This window comes from Amblyomma americanum, chromosome 10, assembly GCF_052857255.1.
Source record: "Amblyomma americanum isolate KBUSLIRL-KWMA chromosome 10, ASM5285725v1, whole genome shotgun sequence".
Classification (NCBI taxonomy): domain Eukaryota; kingdom Metazoa; phylum Arthropoda; class Arachnida; order Ixodida; family Ixodidae; genus Amblyomma; species Amblyomma americanum.
In genome coordinates this window covers 48,815,240-48,839,103 of record NC_135506.1, presented here as the reverse complement: position 1 = coordinate 48,839,103, position 23,864 = coordinate 48,815,240, and the positions used below count along the sequence as shown (strand labels likewise).

General features: G+C 44.1%; 1 protein-coding gene across 1 annotated transcript in view; it reads right to left on the bottom strand.

Moving 5' to 3' along the window:
• LOC144108268 (uncharacterized) overlaps positions 1-23,864 on the bottom strand; it is a 42,793-nt gene that overhangs the window by 10,839 nt on the left and 8,090 nt on the right. The window contains exons 4-8 of the mRNA XM_077641540.1: positions 20,434-20,465; positions 14,657-14,886; positions 13,649-14,263; positions 11,093-11,142; positions 9,299-9,523 (exon numbers count right to left, since the gene is read on the bottom strand). Of these exons, the coding sequence (XP_077497666.1) occupies positions 9,299-9,523; positions 11,093-11,142; positions 13,649-14,263; positions 14,657-14,886; positions 20,434-20,465 (1,152 nt within the window). The remainder of the gene's footprint in view (positions 1-9,298; positions 9,524-11,092; positions 11,143-13,648; positions 14,264-14,656; positions 14,887-20,433; positions 20,466-23,864) is intronic.

The following is a 23,864-nucleotide window of genomic DNA, read 5'->3' as shown; positions in this document are numbered from 1 at the left end:
GGTTGTTGGCAGTAAGGGTCTTGGTGAGAGCATGGCTGTGGTGAACTTCGAAAATGACACGACAGGGTCTCCTAAAAGGTAGATGCATATAACTTACTTTTCAAAAAAATAAACGCCAATTTTTTCAGAGTCATTATTATTTGATGCAATACGGGAAGAACATTTTACTATTAACTTTGGATAAAATGAACGCCATCCACATGACCGTCAGGTTCGTTATAAGTGGACTCAACTCTACACACCGTCCACTCAACTGTTGCCCTACTGGCACTCAAACTGCCTATGGGTGCAGCAATATGCACTGTGTTTTGCTAAACACCAAATATGACCAGGTGCATTTTCACATTCTGAATGCCAACAAAGGTTAAAATATAGCTGGAAGAACCGTTTACAGGCGCATGCCACCAAAAAAAAAAAGACGCATGAATTCAGCGAGCCATGATACCTCAAAGTTTTCTCTAGTTTTTGTTATCATGAAATAAAGAGATGCAACCACTACCATGTGTAGATCTGTATTACCAACGTTAAGTGATCATTACTCTGCTGCATATAGTGCTGAGCCACTAATCCAGTTGCCCTTTGCACACTGTGATAGCTGGCAATCAAATACTTGCTCAAAAGAAAGGGTCTCCATCAGTGGAGAACCATGACCCCCAAAAAATATATAGTACCAGTGCACATCAACAGACCAGAGCAATGCTCTGGGTTTCTATTCCTTATTGCTAAGCTGGAGAATCAGCGTGTCTACAGAGAGCAGATGGTACAAGGAAACAAGACGGCACTTTAAGAGCATTGGGTGCTTACTCCACCAAGAAGTAACAAGTTACTGTGGTGAAACCAGACGGGCCCGGAATTCGGTCCCCAATTATGGTTTGGTTTGGTTTATGGGGGTTTAACGTCCCAAAGCGACTCGGGCTATGAGGGACGCCGTAGTGGAGGTCTCCGGAAATTTCGACCACCTGGGGTTCTTTAACGTGCACTGACATCGCACAGTACACGGGCCTCCAGCATTTCGCTTCCATCGAAATGCGACCGCCGCGGCCGGGATCGAACCCGCGTCTTTCGGGCCAGCAGCCGAGCGCCATAACCACTCAGCCACCGCGGCGGCAGTCCTCAATTATGAACCTGCACACAAGCAGCAGTCTTAATATAAAAAACAAGCCATAAATTATGGGTGGAAGTCATGGATGCGAGATATAAAGTACAGCAAACTTCCTAGCAGAAAACATCATAAAATGTGCAAATTGATGAATCATCACAATGCAGGTGCAGTCACCAACAATATACAGGTCCAGGATCCATAGACATCATTTTTAATTGTGAGGCAATTGTGGAATATCGTAAAGTACTGGTATGGAAATATTCAAGACAATGATCAACTCTTCCGGTATGCAAAAAAATCTTTAAGGTTTCTCCATCACTAGCATCTGGTAGTTAAGTCGAGTGCCATAAAAAGCCAATGGGGAACGTTATTAGGAACAGTAAAAACATTAATAGCAGCAAAATGCATGCCTGCATAAGGGATATCTACATACATAATGACTGCTATAATTAATTCTCACAACATGCAAGAAACTTGCATTTCATAAACTATTTCCTGTTGAAAAATGCATTTGTCCAGAATTGTTGGGTATGAAACCTGACAACACAGTAGTGCATTTCTGAGTGCCTTGCGGCAAGAATACAGTGGGAAGGGTTGTGCTATTGAGATGACCTCAAGAAGGGGCTGGCGCTGGCCCCCCTTGTCCCATTTCTTTAGACCTTTCCCACTGGGCTTGATATGCACCAAACAATCTAAAAACATGCACTGCATTTATGATATAGCGGAGCTGTGCCATCTAAAATGCAGCGTCTTTACTGAAGAGAGAAATATAGAGAAGTTAAATGGCTCAAGGGCAATGGATGGAATGACGCAGTGAACATTTTCTTATCTCAAACATCAGGACGATAATCAAAACCAGCAAACAAAAGGACAACCTATCATCTTAAGGGTCAGCTATCTTTTGTTCCTTACAGCACTTTCATGATACACTACTCGAGCATCAACACGGAATGAACACAGGAGCTGGCTTTCAGTTTGCTGTCATGCAGCGAAACAGGTTCATTGACATTGAAGGGGCAGTGTGACGCCTTTTTAAGGTGAAAGCCTGTAATGGCTCATCGTTGTCCGTCCATCCTTCTGCCCGCGAAATCTGTCACTACAGCTGTCAAAAAAATGACGTCAACTCAATAAGAAAAAATAACAAGAAAATAAAACAAAGTTAAAAATGAAAATAAATAAATAAAGAGGTTAAAAAGAAATAGAAATTAGATAAAAGTTAGAAGAAACAAATAAAAATAAATATGTTAAAAAATAAATAAAAATTCATTAAAAATAGAAAACAACAGAAATAATGCAATGCCTATAGGCACCATGGGAAAAAAAACCATGTTCTAGAAAGTTCCATGCTTTCGCATTCCTGCACATAAGCAGACTTAAATACTCTCAGAATTTTTCCATGTCCAATTATCCTGGTTCAGAGGTTGTCCTATGCCTTGCAGATACCAGTGCAAAAAGACTGACTGAACATGCAAGTGAAAGTTACTTCACTTGCAAAATTAAAAACACAAAGATGAGACGAAATAGCACTTAATTCACCAAGTGTGAACATTGGGAGTTACCGATCAGAGCCACGCCTTGCACATATGCAGCGGATGCTTGCATGTAATTCTTGCCTTGCCAGGACAGCCCTCAACCACGCATTTTGATGAAGTCTTTGTTATGTATACCCATTATTGCCAAGGAAGGCTAGGACCACAGAGAGTAGAGCGCCCCAAACACTACTGGTAATCCATTTTGATTTTAGTATGGTTGGAAATCTACCAAACGTCCAGCCTTCGTTTCGCCATTTTTGAAGACGCTGTCTGTCAATAGTTTATTTTTTTCCTGCCCACTGCCTCCTTAGCAGCGGTAGTTTGAATGAAGTGCTCGTTTTGAAGCAAAATGGAAAGTGCTGCTCTGAATGTTATTAGTTTTAGCCTATTCAGTTTGTTTCCAAGAGAAAGGCACGCTCTACTCAGGAACAATGTTTTGGATCCATTTACCCAGTATAATGGAATTAAGTACAGTGATTCAGTGACTGTACACAAGTTATCCCAACTAAAACTGCTTCAAAATTCCGAGAGTTAGAAGCGACAGTAGGATAACACTCATCGAACCTTTCTTGGCTGTGAGGCCCCTTTAGAAATCGACGTCAGTGCCAGGTTTCCCTTTTTGTTACCAGTGTCGTCACTAAAACAGCAGACGCTGGTAGAGGCTGTGTTAGCGGGCATAGTTTGGTTGTCCTTCAAGGCAAGCTAGGCTGTAGGTAATTGGCAAACAGCAATGTTCTGTGAATTATAACGTGCACCAACAACGAATTTTGCTACCTGCACGACACAACTTTCTGGCGCCATTCGCCAGCGCACCATTTACGGTTCTGCGCATGCGTGAAAGCACCAAGAAAGTTTGTGAGACTGGGTACGAGCCCAATTACAATCAGCTGTTTCAGTCGCTGCTGTGGTACAGTAAACTGGCGCATTCTTTTCGGGCGCGTCAGACAGCGGCCCAAATACACTTAGTGGTTCGTGTCGGTTTTTTACTGATGTGCCTTCTCTTCTTCCAATCAAGCATGCAGAGCACAGAAATTCATTTTCCATTGTAGGTGTGCTCTCTTTAAGGTTGCATTCTGAGATGCTTTTGAGCGAAGTAATTGTTCAAAGAACTGTCTAGAAATCATTTTTTAGATATCCTTTTCTTTCCTGCCCATAACCAGTAAATACGTGCACACAAATCAGTTACTGCTCCCCTCACGATGCGTGTTGCCCTTTAGTTTGCATTATAAAATGTTTTGGAGAGAAAGTAGCCATTTAAAAACCTTAAATGCCTGCTCGACTAGGCTCTTCCTAGATGACGCCTCTACGCGGGCCTCTAGCATTTCGCCTCCATCACAATGCGACCGCCGCGGCCGCGCGGAATCGAACCCGCATCTTTCGGGTCAGCAGCCGAGCACCATAACCTCTGAACCACCGCAGAGGCTTTCATCGTTCATAGGCAATCGCCGCTCGTAATTATATTTGCCATCATTCAGTGGCAATCACGAGCGGCGCCGCAGGACAATGACGAACGGATGGTAAAGGTCAGGGCGTGAGCACCTAAATATTCGAACATGGCGCGCACGGAGCACCTGCCGGAGAGCTCCGAAGTGGAACCGGCCAGCTGATCAGCTGAGGATGACAGACGGTGAGCAGTGAGGCAGAGGCCTCAAAGGTCGGGCTGCAACGAGGACGGAATGCAGCGAAGAAGCAGCCAGCTGTGGCAGGGGCAGCATACGTTTTCGGCAAAGCACTGCGTGCCAGTGCAAGGGGCTCGCAGCGCCGTGGTCCGCACGCATCGCCCCGGTCCCGTCGTATGTTACGGGGCCGACGGGGCTCCGGTCTGCAACTAGCCGCCACCAGTTGCGCGATCTGCACTACTATATATAACACGCACACCACACACAGTTGAACGGGAACCAAGGCAGCAACGTAGCATGGCAAAAATGGAACAAATTAAAGCTTCGCATCAGGCAACGAATCGGGGTTTGACCTCGATTTGGCTGCAGTTTCTGCACCAGTTCAGGGCTGCACCACTACCGCACTCGATTTGACGTCTTGCTGCACGAGTTCTGCTCTTCTGCACTAGCCTCCCGGTGCAAGGTGCTTGGCGCTCTTCGTAGCAGACGGCTCCGCGACCATGCTTGTTTTAGTGAGAGGCGTTGAGACCAGGGTTGGGACGGCCGCAAACCCGTACTAGACGTGGCATCTGCGCCCTGCCCTGAGCTGAAGCCAGTGCGCGTACGTGGGTGTGTGTGTGTGCGTCTCCGTACGAGTGAAAGCGAGTGGCTGGCAAGCGCACTATAGTGCGTATATGGGTTCTCGTCTTTTAGCTTCGGGCATTGTTTTACCCCATTTCGCTTGGAGCGCTTCCATAAGGCAGAAAAGATGTTTTTTTTTAATACGTAGATGATCGCAAATTTAGTTTGTGATATGACTCGCTCCGCCGTTTACAGCAGCGACTGGCCTAGAGGTCGCGGCCAGCCCACGCCTTCGCCCCTGCCAGTCGGATAGTCACTGCGCCGCCAGCGTCCGGCGACTGTGAATGCGAGTTATTCAGTTTAAATAGAAGTTAATTATCAGGTAACTCTTTTTAGCGGCCGGGCAACACAGCAATCACTTTTCGGATAGAACGGAAACAGCCTGAATCACGCGCATAAATTTACTGTCAAAGGTTGTCTCGAGTTTGTTGCCTCTTCAAAGCACCCGGCCGTTGACTCTGTGACGCGGTCGATCGACCGGCCTGCGCCACTTTGCACAACGCAACGAACAGAACGGTGTCAAATTCGAGGTAACATACACAAACAATTTACACAATAAGAAATGTGTCCATGTTGTGCGCGTGATTAGTTCATGATGGAGCAATAAAGACACATGCGCATAGAACTATGTTGACTACAGCTAAGTGGGGCGTCTAGCTGTTAATCGTCCAAGGTAGAACTCATCTTTATCACTTTAGGAATTTACAAATTTCATAGCCGCTCCACGGGATGCGCCACATCGAACAAATGCGATCAATACAACTAGCACACTCCCGGGCATATGTCAAAACCACGCGACAAACGCCAACACGTAGTACACGGGCCATGACCTCAGGAAAGGCTATGGCCACAGCAGGCGAGCAACGGTGCATACTTGAGCACTCGATCTGGCCACAGCTTCGAGAGCACTAGTTTACACTCGCGCCGCAAGAACTGGCGCTGCACTAGCACGGCACCTAGTGAACTAGTGCAGAAAGTACTGAAGCACTTTCGTATTCGTTTTGCAGTGCAGCGCGCGCCCGCTGCCCGTCCGTCTTAGTTCTGCAAAAGTGCTAGCTAGCCAGCTAGGCACTGGCCAGGCAAGAGTTCTAATCTGCATTCGATGCAGCTGTGCTTCACTGCACCGTCTGCACTGGCTCATCGTGTACTGCACCGAGGATGGATACGGCTGAACCCTTTAAATCGGGTGGTGGCTCAAGCCACCTAGCCATGACTTATAAAATTTTACTCGTCTTGATTTTAGCCGCCAATCAGATAACCTTCGCTTGGTTACTTCTACCCGCTTGAAATCTACTTTCCCTTCACTGTCTTTAATCCCTAATGCCTTGGGTAAATCAGCCCCGCTGCTTCACACTGTAGGGTGAAGCCCTTTACAGAAAAGTATCAAGTTTTCAGCCGTTTCCTCCTCCTCTCCGCACGCAACGCACAACGTGTCTATCTCGTGGTACCTGACTCTATGTCTTAGTCCGCAAAACTCCAGTCCTGGCCTCAAACAACAAAGAGCTTCCCCTACAATTATTAGATATTTTCTTTGGCAATTTCCTGCTTAAAGATCCTGTATGTTCCCAGGGCTGATTTCGTCAGCATCCCTCTTTTAATTCCACAGAACCCTCTGTGTTTCTTTAACCTCTTTTTTTAACCAATAATTGCTGATTTGCCCCCTACTGCTGTCCAGATATTTGCTTGTCAACTTTCTAGTTCACTTTCTCCATTTCGTGTCAACATTCTTTATATACAGGTATCCGAAAACTTTCCTAGCCCACTGCTTTTCCGCCATTTTTCTCAATCGCTCCTCAAATGCTATCTTACTGCTAGCCTCTCTGCTCTCGAAAGACGCCCATCCCATATCACCCTGTACCCCTGGTTTGGTGTATTGCCATGTGCTCCCAAAGCTAACCTCCCTACGCCACGTTTAATTTCTAACCTTGCTTGAACATCTGGTCTCATGCACAGGACCGCATTACCGAAAATCAGGCTAGGGACCATCACCCCTTTCCAGATCCCTCTTACCACTTCACACCTATTGTAATTCCACAGTGCCCTATTTTTCATGACAGCTGCATTCCTACTAGCTTTATTTATTACATATTTCTCATGCTCTGTCAGATACTCAGCACCATTATTTATCCACAACCCAAGATACCTGTACTCATCGACTACCTCTAGCGTGAACTCCTGTATTCTATGCTCGTCACCCTCATCATTAAATATCATGACTGCTGATTTTTCCTTGCTAAACTTTTAACCTAATCTATCTATCTCTGTACCACATATGTCTATCAACTTCTGCAAATCTTCCTTGTTGTCAGACATTAGCACTATATCATCCACGTATATTAGTCCCGGTAATGACTGTTTAATCTATTCCCCTTGCTTGAAAAAAGAAAGGTTTAAGCCTAGTCCGCTCCTCTCTAGCTTGGTCTCCAACCCTTGCAGGTACAACATGAACAACAAAGGAGACAGAGGACATCCATGCCTAAGCCCCCGCTGTATCTCTACAGGCCCCGATACATTTTTTTCCCATTTTATAAGCACTCTGTTGCCTTTATATATATCTTTTAAAAGATTAATTACTCCATCTTCCACATCCAATTTGCCCAGGATGCCCTTGATTCACAGCGCCCCCTGCGCCGCCATCTGCGATTGATTCGGGTGTAGCCACGGTGGCCACGGCCAGTCTCGAGGAGGCCGCGGCCAAGGAGGATATATAAAAATATATATATAAAGTTTTATATATCCTCCTTGGCCGCGGTTGGTCTCGACGGGGGCACATTCCTCAAGACTGGCCGTGGTGCCGTTGTTGTGCAAGGAACCACGGCACCAGCCGTCAAGGAGGTGCAGAAAATTTGCGCACATGCAGACGGCTTTCCAGCAGACGAGGCTAACGTGCTTGTAAATATTTCCCTGTCGTCGATGGGATCGGAGTAATTTTGCAAGAAAATTGTGCTGAAATCTACATGACAGCAAGATAACTGCTGGTCCTTTAAGGGCAACGCCAGTGGATTCCAAGAGATGGCAGGCGTAGAAGGGAGTGGCATAAAGTTAAGTAGGCAGATGAGATTATGGTGTCTACGACAGGTCGCTTCAATCCTCTGACCGAGAGAGCGCAGATTGATATAGCAAACTGAATCAGAGTCCGAGGAGGCGCTGCTTAGCCAAATAGGCCAGACTACAGCGGTCGGGTAAACAAGAACCGAGAGCCTTTTGGCTGGGACCGACCGAAAGTAATGTTCAGCGCATTTTATGTACTAGTTATACCTTTTTGTCGGAGCACATCCATATTCCATCCTCAGTGCACTCGCTCACAACGAGGGGTCTGGTCGGTACTACAGAGCAACATTCAAGCTTGATCAGTGTGGTCACCACCAAAAGTTCGCCAGCTGACATCCACTATCAACCACGAAAACATTCCACTTTTGGGGTGCATACAAAGTTTTTTTGGAGCTGCACACACTGATAAACACCAACGTCACATTTGCACAGCACAAACGTAGCCGCAAAGATTTATTGTCCAAAATGCAGGCGAAAATACACTGTGCAAGGCGTTTCATGCTAAACCTTTTCTGTACTTGCAAACGCCACTGGTGCGCTCATCGATGTTACCATATTGGTCGCTGCTGCCACGTATTGCACAGAAATGTTCCAAGAGATGGCAAGCATAGAAGGGGGTGGCATAAAGTTAAGTAGGCAGATGAGATTATGGTGTCTACAACTGGTCGCTTCGATCCTCTGACCAAGAGAGCGCAGATTGATATCGTGGATTGATTGTCGGCGACGTGAGATTGGTAAGAAAGTACTCGCGTAACCAAGAGTGCCTGGTCGCTCCGACCTCTTTTCCGGAGCGTGTGAAAGTGCTGCGCTGGAGGCCAGTGCACACACCACTGCTCGACAAATGTCGAACCGAAGCACATGGCGCCTCATTGATCCAACCCAAACGCGCACCAAAACCCAAAAACATCTTCACTGAGCAATTCACCGTGTTAACGGAGACACAGCCAAGCTGGCTGAGGTGCTCCAAGATAAATATCTGTACACAGATCAGGATTACCGTGAAGGAGCTAGACACCGCAGCGGACACGGGACAGAGAAAGAAGACGACACAGGGCGGTACTTGCAACTCTACCCTCCTAAGGATTACCGTGGTCCGGCATACTGGTATGCAGGTTCTGAGAATGCAGAGCTGGATTGAACGTTCCAGCTTCACGACCTCAAAGTGGCCCTGGCCAAAATGAAACGAGGGACAGCGCCAGACAGGGACAAGGTGACGGTGAAACTTCTCGCTAGCCTCCCCGAACTGGCCTACGAGCGGCTTCTCGAATATTTCAGTACCATCTGGACGGGAGGTACGCCTCTCACGGTGGATTGGAAGACGGCGCTCGTCACATTCATATGCAAACCAGGCAAAGCTCTTACTTAACACTGACAACCTCCAGTCCATCTCTCTCATTTCTTGTGTGGGGAAGTTGATGGAGATAATGGTCCATGATAGAAAGGACCACCTCGTCATCACTAGGGTGCTCGACAGAATCGAGTATCTCGTTATGAAGTTGCAGCAGCACATCTTGCGCAGACCGGCGTGGGAAGAACCCGTGCTTGGTGTCTGCAAAGGTGTTCGTTTTTAGGCAGGTGGACAGTTGCTGTTGTTGCGACTGCAGGAAGAATGAAAAGGAAAAAGCATGGGCCTGCCCACTGGCTCAAGCCACTACGGTACGTTGCGGCCACCTTCAACAGGCGAGCACCTATCGCCCAACAGGTGGTCGAATACCACACGCACACACACGCGAAATATTTCAATGCCCTCCTGTTAGAGCCCGTGGCACTCGCTGGTCGAGCGAAGTTATTTCAATCAATTTTGATGGCAGAAACGAAAAATCCAAGTCAGCACATCATGTTGCTAATACCTTCTATTTAAAAAAAACACATTGGTCTGCTCTGCTGTCCTTGTGCAACCATTATGCAACTATTATGAGGTGCTTCTCAAGAAAGCACATTTCCAAGCCCCATTAATGGGGCTTCTTTGGAGGATATATCCTGCAGCATAATTCTTTGAAAAGCTTTATGAGCCAAATGGAATTGACACTGCCTTAATGATACAGCGAGCCTGTCTAATTTAATTGTGTCGAATAGTGAATGTTCACAGAAAGTCCGCTACTGGAGTTTCTGCAAAGTCTACAGGCAGATGATCTCTAGAAAATGCTCACATGGATGTTTCATGGGGTCTCTCGTAATGATGTGTGGTATTGGGACCATTTGTGGATAGCCTCTAAATATTTCTGGTTCTCTGGGCGTGGCCAACAGAAACTGCGTTTTAAGCTTTTGTTTTCCGCCTCTTGGCAGAGGGACCACATTACTATCAAGCACATCACATGTTCTCCCAAAAGGTTTTAACCACGCGAACCTGTAGCGAAAATGGAAACTATATAAGCTGCACATGAAACCAGAGAAGCAGAATGCACTCAATTAGTTGTGTGCAGCAAGGACACTGGAGAAGTGCAATCTGCCACATTGAAGAGGTACAGAAGTGTCAGATGCTGTTAAAAATGAACATGGCGTGAAATTGCCAGTGTTGTACATTGGAGATTCATAATTACTTCCAGTTGTAAGAAAATTTTGCTTTGTATAAACAATATATATACACAGTTTTCAATACAAGCTCCCAAAATAAATTGTTATTCTTTCGTTTCATCCATTATTTCATTCCAAACCATCACATTAAAGCCAGGTTCGACTGATGAAGTTCCCTTTTATGGGAGTTTCTAGAGGAACAGCTTTTTCTTCACTGCATCCATTATTTTGTTATAGAGATGTTTTACTATGTACCTCATTGAGGGACTCTTGGCGTGAGCAATTTCCGTACTCCCAGAATGCATTTCACCAGTTTGAGTCAGTTGCTTCTTTCATTATCCCTAGTTTTCCACACGCTGGCCGAGTATGTGTCAGTTCCAGCTCACAAACGATATTCACTTTCGGTTTCAGAGCCACAGCCCTGAGCTGCACATCTACTCGCTTGTTCCCTTTTTATTTTTACATGGATGGGGACCAGAAAGATTTTTGTCTGAAGACCTCATGTTGGAGCTGTTACTATGTTGTCTACGACGTCCTTAACAATGGTTGAACCACATTTATAGGATATAGTGCTAGTATAGTATAGTTGAGGAAACTAACTCTAGATTGTGAGGTTCAATGACGTGAAGTGGCACATGGACAACGAGGGATACGATGGTGGAGGGCTTGACCATCTCAGGTTTCTGCTGAGATTTCACATGAGCTGCGATGAGAACATGTGCTGAGATTGCACAGCACAAGAGCATTTTTACAATTCGCCGCGACAAACTGTAGCCAATGCAACTGAGATACCCAAGACAGTGAGATCAGTAGATCAATGCCAGAGCCACTGAGCTACCGCAGGGGGTAGTACATTACACTTAAGGAGATAGCGTAATATTTTTTTATGCAGCGGTCATAACAACGCATCATTCTTTAGTAAAATCAAAGCACATTCCAGAACATTTCATTGCTTTCTTGTACTTTGCATGTACTACCGTGCTTTTGACATATTGAGCAGTTTTAAAGCCACTTGTTCAGAACGTGCTGTAGTCTGCATTTTTGTTATTTTAAGGCTGTACCCTTGGATTCTGTACATTTATCTTTTTATGAAACTGTGCAACAGTGAAGTTGTGCACCGCTACGGCCCGTGCTTCATTACCCTGTGTGTGTGCCAAGCTTCTCTCAGGGCAGCTCAACAAATGAGGACGCAATAGCCACATGCACTTAACCTCATGAACAGTGAGAAAAACAGTGGATTTACTGCGTCTTCCATCCTGCACAAAAGCTTATAAAATCTCGCGATTACGAGTGCATCAGCTCATGGGAAAGTCTTAATATTATCCAAATAAAATGTCCCATTTTTAGATAAATATATGTCATGGTTGCATGCAGAGAGTACAAAAATGGGGTAATACTACAAAAACTCCAGGTATTTAGTGACAGCAAGACTAATCATTCAGGAAACATCTATGGGCATGCTTCCTAAATTTCTCAGAGGCCATGATTTTGCAAGGTGGCCCAAATGTCACACAGCCCACAAGGCTACCTGACTACTGCTGCAATAAATCGCTAATCATTCAGGAAACATCTATGGGCATGCTTCCTAAATTTCTCAGAGGCCATGATTTTGCAAGGTGGCCCAAACGTCACACAGCCCACAAGGCTACCTGACTACTGCTGCAATAAATCACTAATCATTCAGGAAACATCTATGGGCATGCTTCCTAAATTTCTCAGAGGCCATGATTTTGCAAGGTGGCCCAAACGTCACACAGCCCACAAGGCTACCTGACTACTGCTGCAATAAATCACTAATTATTCAGGAAACATCTATGGGCATGCTTCCTAAATTTCTCAGAGGCCATGATTTTGCAAGGTGGCCCAAACGTCACACAGCCCACAAGGCTACCTGACTACTGCTGCAATAAATCACTGCGACAGGCCTCGGTGGCTGTTCAAAAGACATAGAATGGGCTGCCAAAAATAACTAAAAATAAAATGCACAGCCCACACTGTTGCAGTGTTCAAAAAACATTGTGAACCAAAATGCTTCAGATCTGTTCCCCCCTTCCTCACAAAACATTCTTTCTAAAAACAGGCAAACCTCGCCAGTTTTATTGGAGACAAGCAAACATTGAAATGAGTGCCAAGAACAACTAGAATGAACAGAACAATTCCCAGGAGCAAAGGTCATAAGGTACACCCATGAATTTGACTGATCTTGCAGAAAGTTGACATAATGGAAACTCAAAACACAGTCTGAAACTTCTTACTGCATTACATTATCTTTTCTGCAAACATATCACCAAATAATTATAGGAATCTTCATCTCAGTGTCAAAATCCCAATGGTTTGACAGGGCAAATTCTGTAATTGTACACTAGCAGAGAGAGTACATATGGCAAATTCTGTTCAGAAACAATGAGACTTGATCCAAATGACATTAACATGCTAAACATAAAGATAAATGCTAGAGCAACAATGCTAATTCAAGAATATTATGCAACTGCATCACCTAAGCTATATGCTGTTCTTGGAAAAGAGATCAGACATACTGGAGACACAATTGGCAGTATACAGGGATATGCCGTTCACCTCCAAAAGAGAGCTAGAGATTTCACAAACTGAAACACAAAGAGTGGCATGGTGCAGTTATAATTCTACGTTCAGGCTAGAGACTACTTTTACAGCCTACAAACAAAAACAAGCCATTTTCCTTATGAAACAATGCTCGAGCACCAACATGGAAAGCACAGTACACAAGCGGAGTGTCCTGCTTCCGGCATGTCCAGAACCAGCTGCAGTGACATTAATACAGGAAATTGCAAAGCAATGTCAAAACACATGCATTCAGAATGCGACAGTTTGAAGAATGGTCCTGCCCCTTTTGATTCCTTGAATGATCTTGCTGGCAGAAGCACTTGCACTTGCACCTCAGTTAAACACGTATTGCTGCTGAAAGCCTCGTTCCCACAGAAAATGATGCTGTGTGTGACATAATTTACATCTCAGTGATGCGTGTGAAGCATAGTAGGGTCGTTTTCTTTGTGAAGGGAAAGCACTCAAGGAGGAGCTGCGAGCCCGTGTACTTCGTGGGTGTACACCCAAGTATGTTTTTTGGGAGAGGAGCTTGTGTAAATTGGGACTAGCCTGCAAATGCAAGCACTGGCATAACGGTGAGAATTAACGCCACAACCAATGTCGGCATAAGGCACCAGAGCTTCGTTAAAATGCGTGCTTTTCATTTTTGTGAGCTCTCAATTCGCTCCCCTCTAGGAATGCCTCTTCGCAGATGTTACACTTGAATGGTTTTAGACCTTTGTGCGTTCGCAAATGCCTGTTGAGGTCTCCACTTTTTGCAAAGGCCATGGGGCACAGCTGGCACCGGAACGGTTTCTCACCTGTGTGAGTGCGGCGGTGTACAATCAGGCCGCTATTGCATGTGAAATCTTTGTTGCAAATGTCACACTGGTATGGACGCCTGCTCGTGTGGGTGCGGCAGTGCTTTTCCAGGCTGTCCTTTAGCGCAAAGCTGCTCCCGCAGAAGTGGCACTTGTAGGGGCGGTCACCGGTATGGGAACGGAGATGTGCCATTAAGTGGGCTTTTTGTGTAAACCTGTCACTGCAGAAGCAACACTGGTGTGGACGATCATCAGGGTGGGAGCGCAAGTGAACCAACAATTCAGGTCTTGTTATGAAGCATTTGCTGCAGTAGTTGCACTTATGTTGCATCTCAACCCCATAGACAACTTGAGTTGTCGCATGGTGGCATGAGGTGTAGGTTCCAATCTGTGAATTTTGTCCAGATGGTGCACTATGATCGTGATGTGTGATGGCCATGCCTGCATTGTGAAAACCAGAGCATTTTCAATTATATGTGGGATCCCATGTGTCACAGCTCAATAACAGCTACGGCTATTAAAACGAGAACACACAAGGCGATCTTACACAACAGCCATGCCAGCATATTTGTGTCTGGCTCTTAGAGCCAATCTAAAGAAAATTCAGATTTGAAACAAGACTTTCCACATCAAAGTGTGCATACAGTTAAGCCCAACATTTCAACCACAAAATAACTGAATTACAAAAGGGACTAGACATTGGAGCCAAGTTAATGGCCATAGCAGGTGCGACTTAGAAGGTTTCACCATGATCAATTTTATGAAAGGAACCATCTAAGTCTGCCGTGGTGAAGACTGTTTAAAAAAAAAGTAAGAATGTTTCTGTGAACGTACTTCCAATCTCCACAGAAGCAGGCTGGTATGGCGACTGTCCCACGTCTTGCTCTTGCATAACTGGTGCATGCTCGATACTGGCAGCAGCAAGCTGGTCAGGCAACAGTTGAGTCGGTTCCTGTTTCACGACTGGTACTTTCGTAGATAAGAAATAGAGGAGAAGGAGAGACACAAAGTGAGCCATGTGGAAACTTATTACACTAATAATTACTGTGATAAGACAGCTCATTCTGTGAAAGCCGTAGTGACGCTATGCTGGTACAGCAATATATTTCTCCTTGTAAATTTCAATTCCAGTACTTGCCATATAGCATAAGTTGGGATTTGAAATATGCCATATATGGTCATGAAGGCTATTCTCGTAGAGGAGCCTGATCAGGCTTATAATCGTTGTCAGTATATGTGGGGTGCATGTCGTATTTCACTACAGCGCTTTAGTCGGATAAGAATCAAGAATGTGGAGACTAATGTTCACCAAAAAAGGCCCTTCAGTCAATTATGTTGACCTATTTGTCAAGATGTCACAGTTAATCTCTTAGCACCTGCCAACCTCCTGCAATGTCACGCTATTAAGAGCTAGGAAGTTAACCATGTCATCTTGAGAGCCAGTCAATGCCTTAGGCTGGAAGGCTGCTTTGAGCAGCAGTGCTTCGTTCTAGAGTTGTATCTCAATATTGTCTCTCTACACTCTGAACACTTGTCTTTTGAAGAACTGATAGACAGATACACCGCTTACATTGGATCAACAAGGAATTGCTAGTGCAAAATTTTATGAAGATTGCATATTTTTGCAGACATTCCTTGAGGCAGCAATCTATCTGGCTGACTTATGTCTTTCCTCACTTTAAAAGCATGCCGTCTCACTTTGAATGATCACATTAGCAATACCTGAACAAGTCATGACTCCACACATTCCAGCTCACGGTGGCACTACAGCTACAATGTAGGGAATTAAAGAGGCACATATAAACAGCTATGCCAGCGTGCGTATGTCACATTTGTTAGGTTGACCTCAAAACGAACACACATATTTAAGGCCATTCAACACACCGACAGAAGGCAAAAACACTGAACCCAACCACAGAATGTGCAGGAGGAGACCACCATTAGCACGAATAAAAATACAACTCGCACTGTGGTCTACCAAATGATCAAAAAGCCCCACGCACAGTCACAATTTTTGCACATTCAGACTGTAGTCTGGGAAGTATTTATGAACCAAACAAAAGGTCGCAAGTGATATCTTTAACACTGCCCATATTTCACGTTTAAATGATCCTGCCATGCTCTTGACTTTGACACAGCTCGATGCACCTCCCTTTGTGGGCAAACAGCAGACACTTAGACCACGAGGCACAGTGCGCACAAAAAGAGATTACCACAAGTGAGGCTCTGGAGGTATGGGGAAAAGGCTAGACAAGGCACTGCTGTCGTGCCAGCACCAGTGACGAGATTGGCAGCTTGTTCTCATTACTGTAGCACAGCGGAGGCTGGTAGACAGCAGCCACTCAATAGGACGTACTGTATCAACGCTGCTGTGTTGGCTGCTTACCAGGCATGTGTGGTCTAGCACATCAGTTAACGTCTTGCATGCTTGTCGGGAGCAGTACATCTACGTGAGTGTATGACCATACAAATAAAGCCATTCGTTTTCAGACGAAACCTGATTTTACCCAATTCTTGCATCCCGAACATATTTCTTACAAATCAAGTTAATTTGATTTCTCTCCGAAAATTGCCATGTGGACAATGTTGGCTTTCCAGCTCCCAAAGCTGTCAAAATTTGTGGATATCTAGCACTTATTCCTGAAAGATGCCGTCGGTCAACTGGGGATCTAAACTTTTTTTAACCCTCGTTTTCATGACGCAGATGAATTTGAGAACAAGTTTGGACAGGGAGATTTTTCGAGAGGCCAGAACATGGCTACCGACAAGACGTCTTATCAGAGTCATTGTATTAAGTGGTGCCCACGTGGGTTAATGCCACCCAGATCAAAGGACCTTGCGCGTTTAAAATGGCTGCTTCCATGTTTAATTTTTCACACTGTACAAATAAAGACAGGCCAGCCTTGCTCACACACAGAAAGCATAAAACCAGAAAACAAAGCACCTTATTATAACATGCTAAACTTACTACTCTGGTCAAAGGCCTGTCTAGGGCGGCATAAATGATTGTATTTATATCGCTAGGAGCACCTGCACATGCCAGAAGCAGTGCACTGGTATCTCAGATGTGACTTGAGTCACCTGACACCGTATGAAGGGTGCTGTTTGAATATTTCGATGCATGATAGCTCTCCGTCAGATATTTTACCCCCCCCCCCCCCCCCCCCCCCCCCCCCCCCCCCCCCCCCCCCCGAAAGTTGTGAAGACGCGCAGCCAACTTTGCTGTCGGTGTCTAATATCGCAACACCATTTATCGAGATTTCCTCATTCCAGAAGTTGGTCACTTGTGGCAGTCTTTTGTTTGTGACACCGCAAACTATTTTACAGGCCATGGACATCAAGCCATTGGGGCTGTGAAGTTTCACAGCAGCTGATTTGAAAGGTTTTCCCCCGAGTACAGTTTAGTTCGTGACTTGACAACATCCGCTCCAATGCCTGCAAAATAAAGAAGGAAAAAATGCACATAAGGACTAGAAAAATTCCAATGCCACAAGCAACAGTAATAGGTGTACTGCGTGTTAATGACAGTATGGAGGCACCACGTGAATTTGGAGGGCAATTTAGAGGATTGCACTGAAATGCTCAGTATATTCAGGGCTATTATTTATTTATTATTTATTGATTGATACTGTCAGCCGTAAGGCCATTACAGGGTGGATGTAGACAACTCAACAAGTACACACAGCCACAAGTATAAAATTTATACAAACTTATATGAAACCACCAATCATTACGACACAGACATCTTTCCAGCAGATACAGCCACAAATGCATCGGATAGGATGAGTTTTCATAATAATATGCTCGTTTCCAGACCACCGAGGTGAATACATGGTGAATACGAAGTGAGTGAATACGTTCAGGAAAGGAAATGGTATCTAGCAATATAAATGGGCAGTAAATTGCACCTAGTGCCTGCTTTTGCGACTTTTCAGCATAAATGGTTAGTTTGATATGAATGACAAGAAGACCTATATTCCAGAGTGTGGCCCCCCCCCCCCCTCCCACATTAATTCTCATTTCCAGCAGCTGAACAGTGGAGCTCTCAGACCAGACACAACATTTAAAAATGCTGATGTTTTACCAGGAGAAAGTTCCCCATACTGTCATCACTGTAAAACACAATAAGTGTGCAAATAAAATGGACGGTAAAAAAGTAATGCACAATCCATTGCACCTTAGTAATGGTAAGCACTAGAGAAATAAAATATAGTAGCAGGTAGAACCATTGGTACTTGAAGACCTAACCAATAATTTTTGTTTACTCTTATTTTAGATATGCCGTCATGGTAAACGTTAACACTGCACCATGCCAATGTGTATTGACGGAATTCAATAGATCAGAGCACAACTCTGCAACATCATTCACAGTAAGCTGTGTCCAGTCCATGTAGACAACACAGTGAATGAAAGATAAGTTTTTCATGCCTTTAGAGGTTTCGGTGTGGTGACTAAAGAATCCATTGCAAGCCACATTTAGGTAGACTATCAGTGAGCAAGTAATCCAAAATGACAGGTTTTTCACTGCGTGAGAAATCGCGGAGCACACAGGTATTACAAAAGAATCTGCGTTAACATTACTTGATTAAATGGGATACAGAAACGTTTGTGCTCGCTGGTTTCCATGGCTCCCGACAAGGGAGACAGCAATCAAATACTTGCTCAAAACAGAGGGTCTCCATCACTGCGCAAACATAGCCCCCCCAAAAATATATAGTACCAGTGCACATCAACAGACCCAGGGCAATGATTTGGATATTCATTCTTCCTTATTGCTAAGCTGGAGAATCAGCGTGTGTACACAGAGCAGATGGTACAAGGAAACATGACGGCACTTGTAAAAGCATTGGGTGCTTACTCCACCAAGAAACAGCAGGTTATTGTGGTGAAACCAGACAGGGGCCAAAATTTGGTCCCCCATTATAAACCTGCACAGAAGCAGCAGAGTACAAGTAATAGATTACGGGTGGATTTCATACCCAACAATTGTGGACAAATGCACTGTTCAAGAGGAAATAGTTTATGAAATGAAAATTATTCACATATTGTAAGAATTAATCATACCAGTCATTATATCCGTAGATATCCCCTAGGCAGGCTTGCATTTGTTTGGTTTTGGGGAAAAAGAAAACAAAAAAATGCAAGCCTGCCTAGGGGACACCTACGTGCATAATGACTGCTATAATTAATTCTTACAACATGTGAAAAATTTGCACTTCACAAACTATTTTCTGTTGAAAAATGCATCTGTCCAGAATTGTTGGGTATGAAACCTGACAACAAAGTAGTGCATTTCTGAGTGCCTTGCAGCAAGAATACAGTGGGAAGGGTTGTGCAACTGAGATGACCTTAAGAAGGGGCTGGCACAGCACCGCCTTGTTCTGTTTGTCTAGACAGTTAAACCTGTCCCACTGACCTTGATATGCACCCAATAATCTAAAAACGTGCACTGTAGCAATGATATAGCACAACTGTGGCGCCTAAACAGTAACGTCTTTACTGAAATAAGAAATATAGAAAAGGGAAATGGCGCAGGGGCAATGGACGGAATAGACCACGGATCTCATATTTAAAAAAAAATAAAAAATTGGAGGATGCTTAAGCTTCGCCTTTAAGCGTGGAACGCGACAGCGTGTAGCAGCACTGCCAGGGTATTATTCATGTACGCATTAGCACACAAAGACACTTCATGAAGTCAAAGATCACAACACATTCACCAGAACCAGCGAGCCTTCATAGGGCGTACTGCGCGTGCTTGCCTCGCAGTCTGAAAGACCTGGTTTCGATTCCCTGTATTGTCACAAGATTTTTTTCATTTCGAGGTTCTCTTCTTACAACGCCGATAACGCCAACAATGCAACATTGCCAACATAGGCTCTTCAGCGACAAGAGCTTGTTAACACTGTTGTGTTAAAAACACAACAGTCTGCTCTGCTGTCTTTGTGAAACCATTATGCAAATACATTAAGTAAACACAACCGTGCCTCTCAAGAAGGCACTTTTCCGAGCTCCATTCATGGAGCTTTTTTGGAGTATATATCCTGCAGCACAACCCTTTGAAAAGCTTCATGAGCCAAATGGAGTTGATTGCCTTGATGCTACAGCAAGCTTAATCTAATTGTGTCGAATAGTGAATGTTCACAGAATGTCATCTGTTGGAGTTTCAGCGATGTGCATAAAGTGACATTCTGATTCAGAAAATACAAGTAAAGAGAATGTTTTGGGCAGATGATCGGTTGGAAATGCTCGCATGGATGTTTCATGGGGTCTGTCAAAATGACGTTTGATATTAGGACCATTTGTGGATAGCCTCTAAATATTTCTGGTTCTCTGGGCATGGCCAACAGAAACAGCATTTTAAGTTTTTGTTTTCCGCCGCTTGGCGATGGGACCACATTACCTTCAGGCACAACACGTGCACTTCCATAAGGTTTTAACCACGCAAACCTGTAGCAAAAACTAATATATATATATATATATATATATATATATATATATATATATATATATATATATATATATATATATATATATATATATATATATATATATATATATGTATATATGTATATATAAACTGCACTAAAACCTGAGAAGTAGTGCGCACTCACAATGGGCTGTGTGCAGCAAGCACACTGGAGAACTGCAATCGTGGTACAGAAATGTCAGGTACTGTTAAAATTAACATGGCGTGAGACGGCGAGTGTGGTTCATTGGAGATTTGTAATTACAGTTGTAAGAAAATTTTGCTTCGTAAACGCAAGATATTAAATACACGCTTTTCAATACAAGCTCCCAAAATGAATTGTTATTCTTTCGTTTCATCCATTATTTCATTCCAAACCATCACATTAAAGCCAGGTTCGACTGATGAAGTTCCCTTTTATGGGAGTTTCAAGAGGAACAGCTTTTTCTTCACTGCATCCATTATTTTGTTATAGAGATGTTTTACTATGTACCTCATTGAGGGACTCTTGGCGTGAGCAATTTCCGTACTCCCAGAATGCATTTCACCAGTTTGAGTCAGTTGCTTCTTTCGTTATCCCTAGTTTTCCACACGCTGGCCGAGTATGTGGCAATTCCAGCTCACAAACGATATTCACTTTCGGTTTCAGAACCACAGCCTTGAGCTGCACATCTGCTCGCTTGTTCCCTTTTTATTTTTACATGGATGGGGACCAGAAAGATTTTTGTCTGAAGACCTCACGTTGGAGCTGTTACTGTGTTGTCTACGACGTCCCTAAGAATGGTTGAATCATATTTACAGTATATAGTGCTAGAAAAGTATAGTTGAGGAAACTAATGGTAAATTGTGAGCTTTAATGACCTGAAGTGGCAAATGCACAATGAAGGATGCCATGGTGGAGGGCTTGAATTAATTCTGACCATATGAGGTTCTTAAACATGTGCTGAGACTGCACAGCACAAGAGCATTTTTACAATTTGCCGCGACATCCAATGCAACCGAGATGCCCAAGACATTGAGATCAGTAGATGAATGGCAGGGCCACTGAGCTATCGCAGTGGGTAGTACATTACACTTGAGGAGATAGCGTTAATATTTTTTTCTGCAGCAACCATAACAGCACATTATTCTTCAGTAAAATCAAAGCACATTTCAGAACATATTTTTGCTTTCTTGTACTTTGCATGTACTTTAGTGCTTGTGACATAATGAGCAGTTTTAAAGACACTTGTTCAGAATGTGCTGTAGTCTGCATTATTTCTTTTAAGGCTATACCCCTGTATTCTGTACATTTATCTTTTTATGAAACTGTGCAACGGTGAAGTTGCACACTGCTACGGCCTGTGCTTCATTACCCTGTGTGTGTGCCATGTTTCTCTCAGTGCACCTCAGCAAATGAACATGAAACAGCTGTACGCACTAAACCTGATGGACAGTGAGTGAAAGAGTGGATTTACTGCCTCTTGCATTCTGCACAAAAGCCTCTAAAATTTCACGAGTATGTGTGCATTAACTCAAGGGGAGATTTTAATATTATGCCAACCAAATGTTTAAATTTTAGATTAAGATATGTCATGGTTGCATGCAGCGAGTACGAAAAAGGGGTACTAGTACAACAACTCCGAGCATTTAGTGACAACAAAACTAACCATTTACGAAACATCTACGGGCATGCTTCCCAAATTTCTCAGAGGCCATGATTTTGCAAGGTGGCCTAACCATCGCATAGCCCATACGGCTAGCTGACTGCTGGTGCAATGCATCACTGAGACAGGCCTCTGTGGCTGTTCAAAAGACATAGAATAAGCTGGCAAATTAAATAAAAATAAAATGCCCAGCCCACACCATTGCAGTGTGCAAAAAAACAAACAATGTGCATCAAACTGCTTCAGCTGCGCTCCTTCCTTCCCCACAGAAACCTTCTTTCTGAAAGCATGGCAAACCTCGACAGTTTTATTGCAGACGGTAAAGCATTGAAATGAGTGCCAAGAACAACCAAAATAAATAGAACGATTCCCAACAGCAAGGGTCATAAGATACACACATGAAATTAACTGATCCTGCAAAAAGTAGACAAAATGGAAGCCCAAAACACTCTCGAGAACTTCTTATTGCATTGCACTAACTTTTCTGCAAACATATCACCAAATAATTAAAGCAATCTCCATCTCAGTGGCAAACCCCCAATGATCTGACAGAGCAAGTACTGTAATTGTAGACTAGCACTGAAATTAATTATGGCAAGTCCTGTTTAGTAATGCTGAAAATTGTTCCAAATGAGATTAACATGCCAAACGTAAGGTTAAATGCTAGAATAACAATGCTAATTCAAGCATGTTATGCAACCGCATCACCTAAACTACATGCTGTTGTTGGAAAAGAGATCAGACATCATCATTATTATCATCAGCCTGACTACGCCCACTGCAGGGCAAAGGCCTCTCCCATGTCTCTCCAACTAACCCTGCTCTTTGACAGCTGCGGCCACCGTGTGCCCGCAAACTTCTTGATCGCCTCCGCCCACCTAACTTTCTGCCGCCCCCTGCTACACTTGCCTTCTCTTGGAATCCACTCCGTTACCCTTAAGAACCAGCGGTTATCTTGCCTTCGCATTACATGCCCTGCCCAAGTCCATTTCTTCCTCTTGATTTCAACTGGGATGTCATTAACCTGCGTTTGTTCCCTCACCCACTCTGCCCGATTCCGGTATCTTAACGTTACACCTATAATTTTTCTTTCCATGGCTCGTTGCATTGTCCTTAACTTGAGCTGAACTCTGTTCGTTAGCCTCCACGTTTCTGCCCCGTAGGTGAGTACCGGTAAGATTAAGCTGTTGTACACTTTTCTCTTGAGGTGTATTGGTAAACTGCCAATTGAAGATCTGAGAGAACCTGCCATATGCGCTTCACCCCATTCTTATTCTTCTGGTTATTTCTCTCTCATGATCCGGACCAGCGGTCACTGCCTGCCCTAAGTAGACATATTCCTTTACCACTTTACCACCTCCAGCACCTCACTACCAATTGTGAACTGCTGTTCCCTTGCTAGACTGTTGAACATTACTTTGGTTTTCTGCATGTTAATTTTTAGACCCATCGATCTGCTCTGCCTGTCTAACTCATTGATCATGATTTGCAGTTCACCTCCTGAGTGACTCAGCAAGAGAATGTCCTCAGCGAATCGCAGATTATTTACGTATTCTCCATCAACTCTTATCCCTAAACTGTTCCCAATTCAGGCCTTGGAATACCTCCTTTAAGCAGGCGACGAATAGAATTGGAAAGATTGCAGCTCCCTGCCTGACACCCTTTCTTATTGGAATTTTATTGCTGACTTTATGAAGGACTATGGTAGCTGTGCAGTTGCTACAGACACCTTCCAGTATTTTTACATAAGGCTCTTCTATGCCTGATTCCACAACACCTGCATGACTGCCAAGGTTTCCACTGAGCCAAATGCTTTCTTGTAATCAATGAAGGCTATACAGAGTGTCCCAGCTAACTTGGACCAAGATTTTGAAAAAACCTAAGCGTTGTTCAGAACTGAAATCGCATGGATGTTGTTAGGATTTATAAA